Raw genomic sequence first — 15,039 nt, forward strand, 5'->3', positions numbered from 1 at the left:
TACTTTTCTCATCTTATTGTTCCGTAATAACTACATGAAACTTATAATTAGGTCATTCGCTTAATTTTTTTTCCGTATCTACGGACGATTCCGCGTCGATTGATACCAATACGTTAAGTGTAATTTTTACGTGACGGCAAAGTATATTTATAAAATAAAGTCCTCCCGCGTCTGTACGAGTTTTTACTAATGGACGGAGATTCATGAGATAGTAGTTTAGGTGTATGATATGATGAAGATGTCGGAAATAATCATTCCTACCAATAGAGATGTATATTATGATTTAAACTATATATTAAAAACCTCCTATCCGTGCGAAGCCGGTATATGTACCTAGTAGATTATAAAGAAGAAATTTAACTCGTATTACTATTTTATTGATAAAATTTATGAAACATCATTGATAATATCTTGAAATTGCCTCAGCCCGTACGCCGCCATATCTTCGGCTTTTTTTTCTTTTCTCTCTCTCCTCGTTGTTTCCCCCATTGAGAAGTATTTTTCCCTGAAACAAATTATTATATAATTTATTAAGTTTACATAAAAGTTTCTATGACCGTAATTATAATATATAATTGTTATTTCATTTATTTTTATGATATGGGTTAACGGACTGACAAATGAGCCACCTGATGGTAAGTGGTCCCACCACCCATGGACATTGGCGCTGTAAGAAATGTTAGTAATTCCTAACATTTTCCTCGTGCCTGTAATTACACGGGCTTGTAAACCAGAATACAACAATACTGAGTACTGCTGTTTGGCGGAAGAGTGAGTGGGTGGTACCTACCCAGACGGGCTTGCACAATGTCTTAGCACCGAGTAATATAATCTCAACAAAGCTAATTTAATTTAAGTCCTAAAATATTAAATCGCTTCAGTTGCTTCACTATAATGCTCCGCGTGCTCCATCAGCCTTTTGTTATTATTAGAAAAATGACAATTAATAAAAAGTGGTAAAATTGTCTATGACTAAATCTCATTGTCTTTGATCAGTAGTAGTGATACGAATACAATTTAATAACCTGAGAGGATAATATGTCGAGCACATATGTGTCTGCTAGTGTGCAAATGCACGTGTAGTGCGCTCGCACTAGTCCCTGTGACCACAATGGTTGAAAATTCGATCAGGATGACTATTACCACTAATTGTAAAAGTAACAATGTATATTAATTTTGATAACCATAATAAAACTAGACATTTTACTAAACTTACCTGAAACTATGCGTTCCAGCGTTAGGATCTACGGGCATATTGGGAACTTCGTCGCTAACTTTCTCATATGTGAGCAGTCTGCGAGCGGTTAGTTTTGACAGAACCTGCTCGGAGTTAGCAATTAACTTCAGACATGGATGCGATGGTAATTGTTTTTCTTTGTATTCTTCTCTGGAAATGTGCATTCAAGTATTGTATTTAATATTCTGAAGGTTCAACATTGGTTTAAGAAGAAAATTAAGACCAATTTGTATACTTTCGTTTATTATGATATCAATCTAAGTTGGCCGGCCTGAAGTTACGGTCACATTTACAACGATAAAAAAATAACAATATTGAATAGTTACGTAATTTCTCATCCCTAACCGAGTGACAGCGGTAAACAGGGGCTCAGGGGCCATCTGATAATCAGTGTTGTGCATTAGCACAGCATATACTGAGATGCCCTTGCTACCTACACCGTATTCCTTGAATTTAATTATTTTCTTGTGTACAATCGTTCTAATGTATGTGTATGTGTAGCAAAAATAATGGTTAAACCACACTCCTCAATTTTATACTTACCACTTACCTGCGCAACTACTCGCGGCTAATTTCTGACCTGGACGGACGGACTTTCATTACGCAAGTATTGTATATAGTTATAATAGATAGTAAATACCATCAACAAGCGACTGTCAAGCAGCGAAGAAACTGCTTTGTTTCAATAAAACTATTCACATTTCTATATACATATAGTTCAACCACAAGAGAAGTGAAAATAAATAAAGATTTTTGAATTGACGCGATATTATTGTCCAAGATATCGGCGAAGTTGCTATCGGAAATTTAGAAGTAAAATTAAAGTGGATACGCATATATATACTTTAATTTTAGTTAAAATATGTCCCATGCAAAACAAAGTTATGTTGTTTGATAATAATGTTTATTGATTGATTGACTTGATAATATGTGTATATTCAAAAATTCGAACAACATTATATAGATTATCAAAAGCGTGGAACTGATATTTGTTGACTTTCAGGCGGGACATTTTTCCTTTTTACGACATAACGTTTTTTGTGGGAAGAGTACTACTAATTTTCCTGACAGTTCATTTCGATAAAATCTACGGTGGTAGCTTGGTAAAGCCTACTTTAATAAAGTTTATTTTGATTTAAATAGAAGATAAACAATCTCACCTTACTAAAGGATACCAGCACACCAGTCGTCTCCCGATCTCGAGATGCTTCGCAGCAAAGTTCAACAAGTCGCTGTACAAATGTGGCAGACCATAATCCACCTTAGACGGTACGTGGTTGACAAGGTGTTCATCGGATAGTTCATAGTTTTCCCTGTCTATACCAATTCTCTCTGTTGGCTCTCGAACGCCGTAAGGAGCTGGAAATATTTGAATTAACATAAACTAAAGATTATTATTGTAAGTGTTTTCTTATTAGTAGATGGATGTTTTGATTGATTGATAGATGAATGGCGTTGGATTCAATATTTCAAGTTGATAAATCCGAAGTAAATAAATAACTGCATCCCTTTTTTACTACTGGAAGGAGAAAGGAGCGTTGGTTCTCGTATCGCCTGAAACTCTATCCCCTGAATACTGTTGTAGATACATATCAGTGTATGTTACAAATCGTCGCGTAGGTATGTCCTTTTCTTTACTTCTGACAACTTGTGTGATATTTCATGATGATCGGTTGAGTCAGACATACAAAGTCACTTCTGCATTTATGACATAATTTACGTAATTTTGCTCGTTTTAGAGTTTGTTTGTCAGTTGTTAGGTATATAAAGTAAGCCTATGGCTTGTTTCACATCGAATTTCATCAAATTCGTTTGCCGGTGAATCCGTAACAGACAGATACTTTCGTATTTATAATATAAGTATAGATATTGATTATATATAAGCACAATTCATAGGTCGCAAATTGTTTTATAGATTTGATATTTCTTTAAAAAAAATCACTGTATTATTAATATATTAAACTTAAAGATGATAAATATAGACTCACGATCAGTAATAATAGCATCAAACTTCAAGTCTCCCCTCCAATTAGTCAATGAGAAGTCACTTACAACGACGTCTAAATACCTCGATTCGGTGCCATAGTGCTTCATGTTACTCTTAATACTTTCTTCTTCTGTACGAACCTAGGATTAAAACATATTCGTTATAATATCGTATGTCAAACATTTTAAGTTCACGATTCTACATAATTAATAAAAACACGTGTATATACCTCTTGAGACGCCTGACAAATGTGATAACTTAAACTAATCTAAGTTGAACATGAGTAAGAGAAAGGGAAGCCAGACAGACTGCTTACGTAACGCGTTACGTAACGAAGAGGTTTACCCTCCCATAAGAAGTTATCACTTCAAAACACCATGTGACCTATTAATTATTTATATCATTATGAAACCTCACAAATTATGACTTTGTTTTTGATTACATGATATTTTTTAACAGATTAAAATAATTTAAAACTCTAAATAAACATTTTTTTCTATGATTGCAATCTCTACTTCTAACACTTTAAAATACAGGAAGTGGTAGTCCATTTGTTGTTGGGCCCCGGACATTGAAGAACAATGCACAAAAAAATCTAAGGAACAAAATTATGAACTCAAATCATCTTGTAGTTAATTTAAAGCTTATAGCTTAATCATTTTAGCATTAAAGTATTCATTGATATAAAACCTTAGACCAATAAATACATACATTGTTACCTTTTGTCCGACTCGTGTAGGCCTGGATCGTGCATGCAGCATCATAAAGTCAATGTCAGACCCCCAAACATATGCTACAAACAATAAATAAGACATTTTAAAGGCTCATAAGCCTACTTCAATAAAGAATATTTTGATTTACTAATAAAATAAATATTTAGAATTGATGGATCAAATACTACCTCCAAAATGTGCAGCAGCTATAAACAGGGAACCAGATCCTACAAATGGGTCTAATATAATTAGTCCAGTATTTACTTGAGCTTGATTCGCCATTATTAGTGATAATTGAGCATCCATACTTGTATTGCCGATGAACTGTCGTTTCTTTAGTGAATGAGTTTGAATGAGCTCTCGTTGACCATCAGCCACCTATATTTGTAATTAAATGCAAATAAAATATTGAGTAATTATTCACAGATTATTTCTAAACTATTCATTCCATTTGAATTTGAAAAACAGCTTATGTTAAGTGGCATATGAATCTGCATTATTGTTTATATAGTAAATATGAAAAAAGTGGAATAGTGTTTTATCAATGCTTAAGACATACCCATTTACCAAAAAATAGATCATGTGGCTGATCAGGAACATTATTCGGATCAACACCGTAGAATTCAAGGTAGGCTAATGTTATATCAGGATTCTTTAACTTTACCGGACCATGTAAAGGCAAGTAGCTAAAATTCTAAAAGTAAATAAATAAACTTGTTAAGACATTTTTAAGTAGTCATTTCAAAGTAAATGATACATTGCTGTTAAATTATTATCAGGTGATAATTTATTTATTTTATATATCTGTTACAAATAATCAAAATGGTGTATTTAAAATTTAAAACAAGCATATGCGGAAATGTTTTGGTTTTACCTCAATTTTGTCAACCTTTTCTTTCATGGTAAAATGTTTACAAAATGTTTCTACTTCAACTTTGAAAGACTTCCGATCATCACTACATGCTAGTAAGAGCTCCCTCGGGCAAATATGTGTATCACTTATATTCTCTATGGAATTTTCAGGTATTATCCACTTTCCACTTGAGTTTATAAGTGCATTTTTCAAGTTACTATGTAAACGTTCAGCTGTTGTAGCTCTGGACCATAGTTCTATACAGTTTTTGAGTAAAACGGAACGGGAAGCGACTTTTTTGATACAATCTTCTGTAGGAAACTCGACTATCCAATAAGGCTTATTTACGCATGGTTTCTCAACAAATTTTATCGGTATATTTAACATGGAAAGTATACTTTGCATTTCCTAAAATTCAAAATTAATTTTATTATTAGATTCCATTTTTAATTGTTTAAATAATATACTATTAAACGATCCTTACAGCATAACGGAAGTCTACGTTTTCATGTGCGAACCACATCAAATACCGACGCCACATTTTGAAAAATCTGTATTCACTCATAAAAAATAGTTGACAATCATTCCTTTATACAGTTTGTGTTAATTTTTTTGGTAAAAATTTCAAATTTATGTTAAGTTATATTAAAATAACCTCACTTATTTGTTTACATGTGAAGTGTCATGTCAAAAAATTTACAGCATGTTTGTGCAAAACACGATGCATTCAGCCTTCTTATTTAAATAAATAAATAAAAAATGTAGTAGAAATAATTCGTTCCAAATATTAGAAACGAAAAAATTATTGACTATATTACTACTATACTTTTGATTTTGAATCACAATAAAACAAAATGAAATTTGATAACTGATCTTTATAGATGATAGAGTTTATACTCTATATTTAGGGAGGCATAATTATGGCGTTAACCCCAAGAGAATTTTACCTAAAAAGGCTAAATATTAGTAAATGGTTTTAAATAGTCTATAATATTAAAATATTAAAAACACAATTTATATTACATTCAAATCTTTAATTAATATATATTTACATATTTTCATAAACAAATCTCTATGAATTTCTTCTATTATTTTTCTCGGGATTTTCGAATGTATCTTGATACCTATCATGCAAGAAGTCCAGGTAGGCATCTTTGATAGATCCAGAGCAAGCTACATAATGACCTCCAGCATGTTCAATCACAACTGATTTTACAAATAGATTAATGAGTGATTCACTCATTTCTGGAAAGAGAAACATTAAATTTTAGTATGGTATTCTATAAGATTATATAAACTCATCAAGATTATGTGCATAACTGTAAAAAATATGTTTAACAAGCAAGACTCTGGACTTCAATAGTTTTCAAGTCTCTCCAATATTGTCAAAGCAGTTTGTAAAGTATATTTGTTACAGAGTAGGTATTTAAAAATGTTTGGGTGGGTAATTAAATATGATTATTAAATGTGTATACTCATTATTAAAATTCACTTATACACTGGTCTTATATCTAACCTAACCTTTTGGTATAATGGAGTCACTTTCTCCATAAACATGCAGAGAGTGTAGATTGATATCTTCATCATAAAATCCCTTATGAACTAAGCTTCCCGATCGAAATCCAGATGCAAAAATTGCAAATTTAAATGTATATGGCAGATCTGAAATACACATTGACAAGGTTACATTCAGTAGATATTTAATAATTTTACCATTTTTAAAAGAATTAGTTTAGGGTATGGCCAAACTCTAAAATTTTTAGAACTATGAGTGTATCTAAACTATATATTACACTTAAATAATAATATATGAGTGTTCATTTTGAATATATTTGAATTGGGAAGATTTTTCAAGATCACTAACATCCTTTTTGTTGCATAGCAGCTAGAAGACCAACAAGACAGGCACCCTGTGAAAAACCCATGAACCCATCAAACGGGCCGTGCTCTTTAACAACTTCCTCTATCAGGTGCAAGGTATCCTCAAAGCCAATAGCTGGTCCCCCTAAACATTTACCACTGAATGTGTTATCTTCTGCGTTGAACCACCAAGAACGCGAATCTAAATAAGAAAGTATAACAGTAGTTACTGAGTGTCTTAACTAAATTTTTTGATAAAATAAACATTTGATAACAGTGGTGTATTTGAAAATGCAAGTAAGAATTTACTTGAATAATGTGAATGAATATGTTAGTTATTATTATTAGTAGTTAGTACTAGTTTTGGTACAGCTTCTATTTGATAATCTAAATGTCTAGTTATTCTTTATATATGTAAAATCAGATAATGTATAAATATCATGTGCCTATTCATCATTACCAGTCAGTGTCTGTTTTTTTTAAATTAATTATCCATATATGACACACTAAAGAGTAAAATATGATACCTTCATCGCCTCCACCTTCTTCGCAGAAAACTTTATGAGGAGCAGATATAAAAAATAACTGAGCATACTTTGAAACCGCTTTTCTAAAGGATCCTATTTTAGCTCTGAACACTGTGCCATTTTGTCGATATCCATGAAAGGCTAAAATTTTTAATTTGGGTCTATCTTCTTTATTATTAATAACCGATGATTGGTTAGAGTTCGAGTTGTGTTCTGACATTATCGAAAAACGTTGAATGGTAAAGTTAAAATTTATCCATTGAATATTTCTAAAACAAGAAAACCTAATTCTTAGAATTGTGGATTAAACCCTCAATTCTGCATATAATTTAATAAAAGATAATTTAATTATATATGAGTAACGGTCGACGCGTTGTTGATAATACTACAATGACAGTTGGCCTTTGACATTGTGTTGGTGTTGATTGTTGACAATTAACAATGACAAATCTAACCATGTTACAAGCAATAATATTCAAAGTATTTTTATAATAAGTAAGTAAGGTAAGATAAAATGTTCGTTTTAAGATACTTATATGATATTATTATTACATATTATCATTATTTAGTATATTCAAAATTAAATATGTGGGTACTTCGCTTCTAATTTTATAATAAAATGATGGAAATGTTTTGTTAGTAACTGAGTTTGTGGAATTTAAAAAACTGCATATTTTTTGTTTCAGGTATAATATTTTGTACTGTTATAATAAAACGGATAAATAACTTTTGGTTTGATATAAATGAAAACTGTCAGTTGTCAGTACTGTCTTTGCGAATGAATCTCGCGCCAAAATAATTTTGTAAAGAAAACTGTTGTCAAACGGATACTCAATACTTATACACATTTATGTTAATTATTTCTAGTTGTTATAAGTTTAAATAAATAAAAATATGGAAGACGGTGATTTTGATCAACGTTTAAGAGATCTACAGAGGGAGTACCTTGAATTTTTAGACGATGAAGTAATTACTTTTTCATGTAACCTAGTATGTATGTTTGGGTAACTTAAATATATTACTTTAATTGTGACTGAAACTTTTTAGGAAGACCAAAGCGTTTATATGGAAAGAGTAAAACAAATGATAGGTGAAAAGAGCAAACGATTGATTGTAAATATAAATGACCTTAGAAGGAAAAGCCCTGACAGAGCTAAGAATTTGCTAGATAATGCCTTTGAGGAGCAGATAGCTTTTCAAAGAGCCTTAAAAGAATACGTCTCCTCTATAGATCCTACATACGCTAAAGAACAGGAAGAATTTTTTGTAGCATTTTCCGGTAGTTTTGGAACAAAACACGTTACTCCGCGAAGTTTAACATCAAGGTATGTTTAATTTAAAAGTTTATTTTAATAAATATGATATTTAATAAGAAGAAAAAATCATGATGCAGGTATTTAGGAAACCTAATATGCGTGGAAGGTATAGTCACAAGAGTGTCACTAGTGCGACCCAAAGTTGTGCGGAGTGTACATTACTGCCCGGCCACTAAAAAAGTAATGGAACGCAAGTACACTGATTTAACCTCATTTGAGGCATTTCCTACTTCAGCTGTTTATCCTACTAAGGTAAAATTTTATCTTACTAACATTAATATGAATTCAGCAATAGATTATCAATAAAATTAAAGACTGGTATTAAATATTTGTGTTCAACTGTTCTTTTGTTTTGTTGAAGTATATTAATATTCTCAATTAAGTTTTTTTTAAAATCTATAGCTTATATTGTGACTGTAAACATTATTTGTCAGTTGTTAAATTACTTAGTAGTACTTTTATTATTTCCATGATCGATTATATTTCTATATAACATTTTACTAGGATGATGAAGGCAATCCATTAGAAACTGAATATGGTTTATCCCGATACAAAGACCATCAAACATTAACAGTACAAGAAATGCCCGAGAGAGCTCCAGCTGGACAATTGCCAAGAAGTGTTGATGTGATTTGTGACGATGACCTGGTTGATAAGTGTAAGCCAGGGGACAGAGTACAGGTTGTCGGTAATTACAGATGTCTTCCATCAAAACAGGGGAGCTTCACGGCCGGTACTTTTAGGTATGTAGTAAACAATAAAAAAATACTGTTATTAAAAACAACTTCTTTTGGTACTTAATTAATTAGTTAACTAGTTTAATTTGTTGAATAGAGAATCAGACTATTTCATATTTTAAATATGATACTGATGAATTTATGTAAAAGACCTCAAATATTCCACTATTGGGAAAAAACATCTTTAGGTTTCCTTACAGTGAGTTTGTAATTTAAATAAAACCTCAATGATATTTACTTGGCCTGTGAACTGGATTATCTTAAGCCATTACTATCATAAAACTTGTACTGAAGTTATTCATATTATTTTCCAGAACTATCCTCATAGCAAACAATGTAACTCAAATAAACAAAGACATGAACCTCACCATCACAATTGAGGACATTAAGCTGTGCAAGCGATTGGCCAAGAAATCCACGAGCAACATGTTTGAACTGCTGAGCAAGTCTCTAGCACCATCTATCCATGGCCATGATTATATCAAGAAGGCTATACTTTGTCTATTGTTGGGTGGCATGGAGAAGATTCTGCCTAATGGCACGAGACTTAGAGGGTAGGTTTAATTTATTATATAGCAGTTATTATAGAGTTATATAGTAAGATGTACTGACAGTATGAATGAGTGTGTAATAACAAGAGACTATATTTCTTATAGTGCAGTATTTATGGGCAAAGATGTATTTACTATACACAATTTACTACTTTATTCCAATATGAACTAGTAAATAGATAATATATATAAGTGAAATTAAAGTAAATTTTTTTTTAAGCAATTTTGCTGCAATATTGGGTATGAGAGTGATATTATTTTTATTATTACGTATTTCGATTGGATCACATTTTATAGTGTCTTGGAGAACAATCAATACTTGAAAGTAAAACTGTCCTTTCAAAACCAGATTTATGGTTATTGTGTTTATAACCAATGCTAAGTAAATAAAAAGTTTTAATATAAAAAGGACTTACAAAAACAAAGTCAAGAAAATGTAGGTCTTATTTTAGGTTATTAGTAAAAAAAGTCTATGAAGTGGTTTTATTCTATTTTCAGTGACATTAATATACTTCTCATTGGTGATCCATCAGTGGCAAAGTCCCAATTGTTACGTTACGTGCTAATGACAGCGCCGCGAGCGATCACGACCACGGGACGAGGTTCCTCGGGCGTCGGGTTGACCGCCGCCGTCACTACAGACCCAGAGACCGGAGACCGGAGGCGAGTCGAGCTAATTTTAACATAATATAAAGAGATTGAGATACATAAATTATCATTTTATTGCTATACACGTTGTATAAAAATACAAAAAACTATGGAGTCAGATGTCACATATTGACCATAAGTAGTCATCTCGGTCCAGAGTCTTCTGTGCCTAGTGTGTACAATGATCCGTCTCGATCAGACTGGAGGCGGGTGCCATGGTGCTGGCGGACCGCGGCGTGGTGTGCATCGACGAGTTCGACAAGATGTCGGACATCGACCGCACGGCCATCCACGAGGTGATGGAGCAGGGCCGCGTCACCATCGCCAAGGCGGGCGTGCACGCGTCGCTCAACGCGCGCTGCGCCGTGCTGGCCGCCGCCAACCCCGTATACGGCCGGGTGAGACCTGCGGCACGCTTACTACCGCGCCGACGCCTATATTCATGCTGTTTTTCTTTTCTATTAGTGCTTTGTGATTTTACTACTCTTTTAAGATTGCGCGTCGATTGTCATTTTTTATAAAAAATTTTTTTTAATTTTTACCTTAAAATGGGGTTGTTTAGCAACAATTTAGAAGCTCTGTGGCCATCTGGATGTGGCCTTGGATCACCGTTAAAGTCAAGAGTTGACAGTCTTAACAGAATCAGATTATCATATGAGTGTTTGACCTGACCTTTCGTTAAACGCCACATTTATAAATGGTTTCTCAAATACCGTCAATACCAAAGAAAAAGAATATAAATATATTTTTTTTTCGTTCAAAAAAATCATAGGGGTGTACATGCAACTCATTTTACAAATATTTCTAATTAAATAGAAACCGATTATGCAGAGTAACATACCAAATATAAACTAAGTAATTACTATGTTATTCTTCTGATAGTACGATCAATACAAGACGCCGATGGAGAACATCGGGCTGCAAGACTCGCTGCTGTCGCGTTTTGACTTGCTCTTCGTGATGCTGGACATCGCGGATGCGGACCACGACAATATGATCTCCGAACACGTGTTGAGGATGCACCGATACAGGTATGGTACAAATATTATTATTATCTTATAAAATAACTTACACAAAGTAAATTAACTGATATATATATCTTATATTTATAAAATAACGATTACGAAAAATTACAATCTCGAAAGGAGAGTGTCGGCCTAAGTCTATTTGGAACTGGGACTTTCGTAGGTTGTTACTATAGTAATAGAATACTATATTTAACAATGTTATTAACTTGGTTGTGTGCTTTGACTGTTACTGAACAACTTCCAATAATGACAATGCCGCAATTGTTGTGGAACAGGTAATTATATTCTATAACTACAAATAATATTTTTATGTCTTGGTGCAGGAGTGTAAATTTATCAATCAAGAATATTATTGTTATTAAATCTCTATATAAATATACATTTTTTAAGAAATCCCAAAGAACAAGATGGTGAAGTTCTACCCATGGGCTCCTTGGTGGAAATGCTCTCTACAGAAAATCCTGACAATGAAGATACAGAGGTTTATACTCTTATTTTTAATTCATACATACATATTTTTAAAAAATCTTAAATATACAAATTCAATTTTTTTGTTATACTAGGATTCCAATGAATCCATATATGAGAAGTATGATCCACTCCTCCACGGAAACACCCGTAATAAGAAAGACCAGATTCTGAGCACAAAATTCATGAGGAAGTTCATTCACATTGCCCGACTGATGAAACCTAAACTGACTCAAGAAGCCTCAGATTCTATCGCTGATGAATACGCTCGACTACGAAACCAAGATATGATGGACAGTGATGTAGCAAGAGTAAGATATTTTTTTATTTAACTCGTAAATTACTTGCGCTCAAATTGTATATTTATAGAAAAAATAAAAGCTACTCATGCAAGAAAGATGACCATATATTAGCTTGGAATTTTATGATGATGTCGTCCTGACCTTCTTCGCTCACTGCGACCATCCTACTTGATATCAGTATTCTCATTGATCACGAGAGCTTTATTTGCCAGCCACTCAATTAGGAAAATCTGTGTGGTAGTTTTTAACTTGACAATCAATAAGTGAGTGGAATGGTTCTATATGGAAAAAAAAATCAAGTTTGAGTTTATGATAGACCCATATTAATTTGAAATAATAATTCCTCAGACGCAGCCGGTGACGGCCCGCACACTGGAGACTCTGATCCGCCTGTCCACGGCGCACGCCAAGAGCCGCCTCAGCTTCCAGGTCACGCGGCGCGACGCGCAGGCCGCCATCGAGCTCGTGCACTACGCCTACTTCAAGAAGGTAACCCCACTGGCCATATAATTGCTCCTATGTGTGTTTAAAGCCTAGGTATTTACTGTCATACCTTATTGAATACTAATTATTAAGGTGTTACTGAAAAGTAGTCTGGTGCTTCTTGAATCTATTCAATGTAGCGATTATAATATATTGGAAACTTTCTTTTCGTTTGACAAAGTTTAATGATACACCATACGAAAATCGTTGATAATTAATTTATATAATCAAATTTAACTCGCACGCCTACAATGGGACTACGGATTATAAAAGAAAATGCGATTGCAGGATATATGTCAATTCAGAAGTAAGATATTATGTTACTAATATAACATATTTTCATCGAATTAAATAAGATTATAATATATACATTATATAAAACAAATGCATAAATATAATTATTTATTTAAAATATTGAACTAATAAAACATTATATTTATTCAGGTGCTAACAAAAGAAAAGCGTCGTAAACGTCGAGCGTCGTCGGGAGACGAGGAGAACGCGTCGGACACCGAGCTGCCTTCGCAGCCGCGCGCTAAGAAGTCGAGGAAAACGGTAATTACATATTCAACATTATCTTCTATTCTATTACTTTAAAAAGCACGAAACGCAAAAATAGTAATTGCGAATACTGATTTTTTATGGTCTTTTTTTGCAATGGAACAGTTGTGTGCAAAAGTTTATACAATTGTAAGTTCATGGATGATCACTCTCCTTGGGAATGAAATTAGCATTTCCTGACTATTTGTTTTTCAAGAAGTCAAGTTTTCTCTTAGCAGTATTTCAATATGTATGTATAATACTTCTATATTGAATAAAGTGTTTTTATTTTATTTGATAAATTCTTAACCAGATCTATTGCTTATATTTAATAACATAATAATATTTAATGTTTCCAGTTTTCATAAGCTTAATTTGTGTTATAATTCAACCAGTGTTTGTTATAATATTATATTAAAACACACAACACATTACAACATTAAATTCACCAATTCTATATTATATACTTTGTAAAATGTTAACCTACATAATAGCAGAGGTGCAAAATAAAATAAGCAAAATAACTATTTGTTTTTCAGCCGGGTTCACAAAGTCAGGACCCCTATGAGTTCTCGTCGGACGAGGAGGCGGAGCCCGTGCTGCGCGCCGCGCACTCTGCGCAGCCCGAGCCCGCGCAGACGCCCGCCAGCTCCGCCAAGAAGACCATTGACACTACTAGGTAAGTAAGAAGACCATTGACACTTAGGATACTGATGATCGGTCCAAAAGTCTTTGTTTCTAGTTCAAACAGTTTAACGAATATGCAAAAAAAATTGGATTTGTTTGTTTTGTACTTAAGATTAGATCTTATTTTATTGTTGATACATCTGCATAAGTTTAATGCAATTCATTTAGATCAGCTTTAAATGGAGGATGACAGTAAAGCATTGTACAGTTTTCGAGACTAATGTACATTCTAATATTGATTTTTTTGAATTTCATATCGAATTTTCACTTTTCGTTTTCAGATTAACGCAATTCAAATCAGCGCTCCAGCAAGTATTCCGCGAGGAGCGCGCCAACTCGCTCCCCCTCGACCGCATCACGTCCTACGTCAACGAGAAGTACTCGCACGAGACCTTCGACTCGGGAGAGATCCAAGCGGCGCTGGATCGCATGACGCAGGACAACCACGTCATGATGGCGGACGATATCGTATTCCTTATTTAAGACGCACTTTTATATGCAATTCATGCCACTGATCTTTGATTTTAACTTTAGGAATATTTAGCTTCTGTATATTTTAACATTGACCATCACCACCTAACCGCCTACATAACAAAAGTAAATCATTAAGAATACGTAAATTTTCATATTGAAATGATAAACTTATTAAAACCCCACCAGTAGATTATAAGTAATATAGATCAGAGAAGTGAATACTGATAACAATTTATAAGAAAATTGGTATACTGTCCAGGGAAAAATTTATACCATAGTGCAGTAGGGGTGACATTACCGTTGAGACTATACCAAGTACATTATCAATATATTGCCTCCAACACTAAATAGCTCAAAAATTCACCTCAATCAGCAGGTGTAAATCGGTTTTAAAATACAATTGCAAGATTTAACGAGCACTTAACAAATAAAAGTTTGTAAATTAATTAAACAGTTGTTGCGGTAGCCTTATAATTGTTTGCCTTGCAGCGATACAGGTTTGTTCACATGATGTCTTAATGTGATCTGATTTATGCCGATTTATTATAGATATTAAGATTTTTGCATTATTAATTGTTAATCAATATAAATCACGTTGATTTTTTCAGTTACATTATAAGATAATCTT

At 33.2% G+C, this 15,039-nt stretch overlaps 3 protein-coding genes across 3 annotated transcripts; 1 reads left to right on the plus strand and 2 right to left on the minus strand.

The window, feature by feature from the left end:
- Nucleotides 1-361: 361 nt before the first annotated feature.
- LOC113402458 (tRNA (guanine(10)-N2)-methyltransferase homolog) lies at nucleotides 362-5,461 on the minus strand. The gene is made up of 9 exons (XM_026642719.2): nucleotides 5,275-5,461; nucleotides 4,812-5,198; nucleotides 4,497-4,631; nucleotides 4,126-4,315; nucleotides 3,944-4,017; nucleotides 3,226-3,364; nucleotides 2,398-2,596; nucleotides 1,217-1,387; nucleotides 362-505 (listed from the first exon to the last, which is right to left on the minus strand). Exons 1-9 carry the CDS (start codon nucleotides 5,353-5,355, stop codon nucleotides 388-390), a joined length of 1,494 nt encoding a protein of 497 aa, XP_026498504.2. The 5' UTR covers nucleotides 5,356-5,461; the 3' UTR covers nucleotides 362-387.
- Nucleotides 5,462-5,803: 342 nt separating this feature from the next.
- Nucleotides 5,804-7,572, minus strand: LOC113402460 (esterase CG5412). Its single transcript, XM_026642721.2, has 4 exons — nucleotides 7,178-7,572; nucleotides 6,655-6,852; nucleotides 6,312-6,452; nucleotides 5,804-6,035 (listed from the first exon to the last, which is right to left on the minus strand). Exons 1-4 carry the CDS (start codon nucleotides 7,395-7,397, stop codon nucleotides 5,863-5,865), a joined length of 732 nt encoding a protein of 243 aa, XP_026498506.1. The 5' UTR covers nucleotides 7,398-7,572; the 3' UTR covers nucleotides 5,804-5,862.
- A 378-nt stretch (nucleotides 7,573-7,950) lies between these two features.
- On the plus strand, nucleotides 7,951-14,772 carry Mcm3 (Minichromosome maintenance 3). Its single transcript, XM_026642716.2, has 14 exons — nucleotides 7,951-8,143; nucleotides 8,225-8,502; nucleotides 8,571-8,745; nucleotides 8,998-9,236; nucleotides 9,545-9,784; nucleotides 10,280-10,444; nucleotides 10,629-10,827; nucleotides 11,312-11,460; nucleotides 11,848-11,938; nucleotides 12,021-12,236; nucleotides 12,576-12,716; nucleotides 13,155-13,265; nucleotides 13,790-13,929; nucleotides 14,219-14,772. The coding sequence occupies exons 1-14, from the start codon at nucleotides 8,072-8,074 to the stop codon at nucleotides 14,418-14,420; spliced, it is 2,418 nt and encodes an 805-aa protein (XP_026498501.1). The 5' UTR covers nucleotides 7,951-8,071; the 3' UTR covers nucleotides 14,421-14,772.
- Nucleotides 14,773-15,039: the final 267 nt, after the last annotated feature.

Source organism: Vanessa tameamea, chromosome 12 (genome assembly GCF_037043105.1).
Source record: "Vanessa tameamea isolate UH-Manoa-2023 chromosome 12, ilVanTame1 primary haplotype, whole genome shotgun sequence".
NCBI classification, from domain to species: domain Eukaryota; kingdom Metazoa; phylum Arthropoda; class Insecta; order Lepidoptera; family Nymphalidae; genus Vanessa; species Vanessa tameamea.

Coding starts and splice junctions, on each gene's coding strand:
- Mcm3 (XM_026642716.2), top strand. CDS start 8,072: ATGGAAGACGGTGATTTTGATCAACGTTTAAGAGATCTACAGAGGGAG. Junction 8,144..8,224: donor TTGAATTTTTAGACGATGAA/GTAATTACTTTT, acceptor GAAACTTTTTAG/GAAGACCAAAGCGTTTATAT. Junction 9,237..9,544: donor TTCACGGCCGGTACTTTTAG/GTATGTAGTAAA, acceptor ATTATTTTCCAG/AACTATCCTCATAGCAAACA.
- LOC113402458 (XM_026642719.2), bottom strand. CDS start 5,355: ATGAGTGAATACAGATTTTTCAAAATGTGGCGTCGGTATTTGATGTGG. Junction 5,199..5,274: donor ACGTAGACTTCCGTTATGCT/GTAAGGATCGTT, acceptor TTTGAATTTTAG/GAAATGCAAAGTATACTTTC. Junction 2,597..3,225: donor TGATGCTATTATTACTGATC/GTGAGTCTATAT, acceptor AAATATTTCCAG/CTCCTTACGGCGTTCGAGAG.
- LOC113402460 (XM_026642721.2), bottom strand. CDS start 7,397: ATGTCAGAACACAACTCGAACTCTAACCAATCATCGGTTATTAATAAT. Junction 6,853..7,177: donor AGAAGGTGGAGGCGATGAAG/GTATCATATTTT, acceptor TTTCTTATTTAG/ATTCGCGTTCTTGGTGGTTC. Junction 6,036..6,311: donor TGACTCCATTATACCAAAAG/GTTAGGTTAGAT, acceptor TTCTCTTTCCAG/AAATGAGTGAATCACTCATT.